General features: G+C 37.7%; 1 protein-coding gene across 1 annotated transcript; it reads right to left on the bottom strand.

Moving 5' to 3' along the window:
- Positions 1-1,111: 1,111 nt before the first annotated feature.
- Positions 1,112-2,749, bottom strand: LOC124231342 (keratin-associated protein 24-1-like). The gene has a single exon (XM_046648097.1). The coding sequence runs from the start codon at positions 2,725-2,727 to the stop codon at positions 1,966-1,968; it is 762 nt and encodes a 253-aa protein (XP_046504053.1). The 5' UTR covers positions 2,728-2,749; the 3' UTR covers positions 1,112-1,965.
- Between the last annotated feature and the right edge of the window lie 361 nt (positions 2,750-3,110).

Consider the following 3,110-nt stretch of genomic DNA (forward strand, 5'->3'; position numbering starts at 1 on the left):
CATTCTTTTAGAGTTCTTCCCCTGATTCTTTTTATATTGTACCTAAAATGGTTGAGACAGTATTGTGTTTGTTTCAGTATATTACTCCTCTGAATAGTTCTCGAGAACAGGATCTATAAATCTTGATATTCCCAAAGAGTTTCATTCAACACCTCAAAGAATAGGTTTTCTATTAAAATTTCTTAAGAGAAAGAATGTATGTTTAGTTTGGACAACTGAATACACATCTGAAACAGATAGGAGTTGTTTTCAAATACTTGAGCATCTGTTCTATATTAAAGGAATTAAACTGGTCCTATATAGTCAATGAATAATTGCTAAGGACAATTAGATTTTTCTCAATATAAAGAAGAAATTTTCAACAAATAGAATTCTCTGAAAATTGAATGAACTCACAAAGGAGTGACTTGATTGTCCCCAGACGTGTTCAAGCAGGAGCAATGCATTAGTATTCCTTCTATAAGCCTTTCCTATAATAGTAGACCTACTGAATGAGTAAATAAAATGGTAGCTCCATTTGTATGCTTCATGAGTTTTAATTTTAGTCATTGACTATTGACACTGATGATCTTTCAGATCCTTCCAATCTCCAGGAACCATTTGCTTCGACTTTAAACATGACTTACTTTTTATTTACAAAAATTCTTAGGATAGATATTATGTTTTACCACTGAGATAGATGATTGTATTTTTATTTTTTGGATAGCTGTTTTATAGAAGTTAAATCACTTCTCAGAGGGTTCAATATTAAATCTATTCCAAAGACCACACTTTAGCTACAAAACCAATAAATATACATATTTTGTGTACAAATATTTGTATATTTAATACTTTATATACTTTTTACTAAATTGATTCATTGTATAAATGTTTTCCCCAAATTTCTCTGTATAAATCTCAACCACAGACACTCTAAGAGAAATACCACTTAATGTATTAAAAATAAAACAAAACAAAACAAAGTCCTGGGAATTCATATTCTATCCACTTTATATTTTTAATTTAGAATACAAACTAAATGGCAGTGAACTAGTGCTTTGACAATGCTGTGCATATTGCCCAGACACTGATAAAACTTTAGTGAATATGAAATAAGGCATAATGAAAATCATTATTTCTGAAAAGAAATTTATTAGGTAGGAGCCAGGACCTTTTCTGGAATCAGAAAGGAATAATTCATCAGGGGAGGATTATAACAGAATCCTGAACATAGATTATCACTAATCATAAGGAATCTATAAGGGTATTTTGTTATTCTTTCAACAAACAATTTTTGTGCTTCTGCCACTTCTGAGGCTCTCTCCGAGGCATTGAGCACAAAAGCTGAGTGCCAGTCAATTCTGTTTTATGGCTTCCTTGGAAGAGAAGATTTGCTGAAGGTCTTCTGATTTTGAACTCTAGTTGGACATTGCTGTTTGCACATCCTTATAATCAGTCAGTAGGGGAAGGATGAAATGGCCCAACTCAGTACGTTTAGAAGAATGTTATGTCTTAGCTTGGTAGCAAGCTTGCTAGTTAGGCAGTTGACGAAATTATTGGTAGAAAGTAAAAGGATCTGAAATAATGTGCTGGAATCAGCAGTCAAAACAAGGAGGCTCCACTTCATCAAGAAAGGTAGGTGATAATCACATTGGTAGACAAGTGACAATGATAGCCCAAATTACAAACCTGGCAATGGTTGCATTTCATGTGGAATCTCTTCAGTGTGTTCATCATGGTTAATCTCAGAAACAGTAATACTACCTTCAAGGTGAGCCTTCAGCACAAAGGGCATTAACAGAGCAACAGAAAAAAGCCAGCAGATGATAATGGTTGTGGTTAATAAGTCCTGAAGTTATATTTGAAGTTAATGAGTAAGAGTCTTAAGACACATGAAGTAATTCAGCAGAATATTGGAGAAAATGACTACTTAGTAAAATCTGCCCCCTTGGACAATTTCCAGCAGCTATATATGCAATAAGTTGATCAATAGTAATTCAGAGATCTGCAGCCACTGCATAAATACCTCAGAGGAGGGAAGGTACTTGGTATACAGCTCAGAGACCGGAAATTTCTAGAAAAATAGCTCAGCGGTTGGCAGCTTATGGGCCCATAACATGGGTATTGGCAATTTCTTGTTAAATAATTTTGGGATTGGCATCTGCTGGTGATATGACATGATGGTGAGAAGCCACTGGGTATGAAGCCAAGATTTTGGTAGCTTCTATACCCCAAACTACCCAATCTGCAGTGGTTTAGGGGTCGGAAATTCTTGGATAAGCAGTTAAGTTGTCCACAGCATTTGAAGCCATTGCTGATGGTCTGGCAAGCTTTAGATGTACATTGGCTGGATGTGTAGCAATTTGATACATACCCCTTGGTCTGAGTGCATGGGCTACAGCTGGGGCTGGGTCCAATGTTGGTAGTTTCACAGACATTGCATACTTTTCCCACCGTTGGAGAGTTGCAGGGCACACAGGAGTTGGATGGGTCACAACTTGTGGTGCAGATCTTGGGCTCACAGCTGGGAGAGTCGCAGCTTGGTGCTTCACCATAGGTTTCTTGGCAGTTGTCCAGAAGCCAGAGATTTCCTTGGTAGCTACTGGGTAAGCAGATCCCGAAGGTAGGGCTTACATCACTGGAGCAAAGAGCAACAGAGGAAGTCACAGGGACGTAACAGTGAGTTCTGTAGGATGTGCCACTGCAATCCCCAGGATAGCCCAGAAGAGACATGGAACCTGAGTGCATGCTCAGTGATGGCTGCGAAGGTATGGTGAGGCTGTGTGACCTGAGGACTTTTTATATCTTCCCTGATGATTGTCTCCAGACTCTCTTCCTTCTCACTGCCTGGGACAACAACGCAGCAACATCTCATTAGTGTCTTGTTTAGCTACAGCTGCTAACGTCTTCACATTCATATAAAAATAAGTTTATTTTGATTCTTCAAGGTATCTAATTTAGCCATTTTGACCATCACCCATGAGCTGTCATCTGTAGACCATAGGTTCTGTGAACAGTGATTTTAATGTTAATGGGCAAACTCCCATCTGTCAATCACTGGTTAACATGTCTATAGGCTTCTGTGACATGGTTATTAAAAGGTTAACAAGGATTCAAGCAAAACAAGGAAG

This window comes from Equus quagga, chromosome 21 (genome assembly GCF_021613505.1).
Source record: "Equus quagga isolate Etosha38 chromosome 21, UCLA_HA_Equagga_1.0, whole genome shotgun sequence".
Taxonomy (NCBI): Eukaryota; Metazoa; Chordata; class Mammalia; order Perissodactyla; family Equidae; genus Equus; species Equus quagga.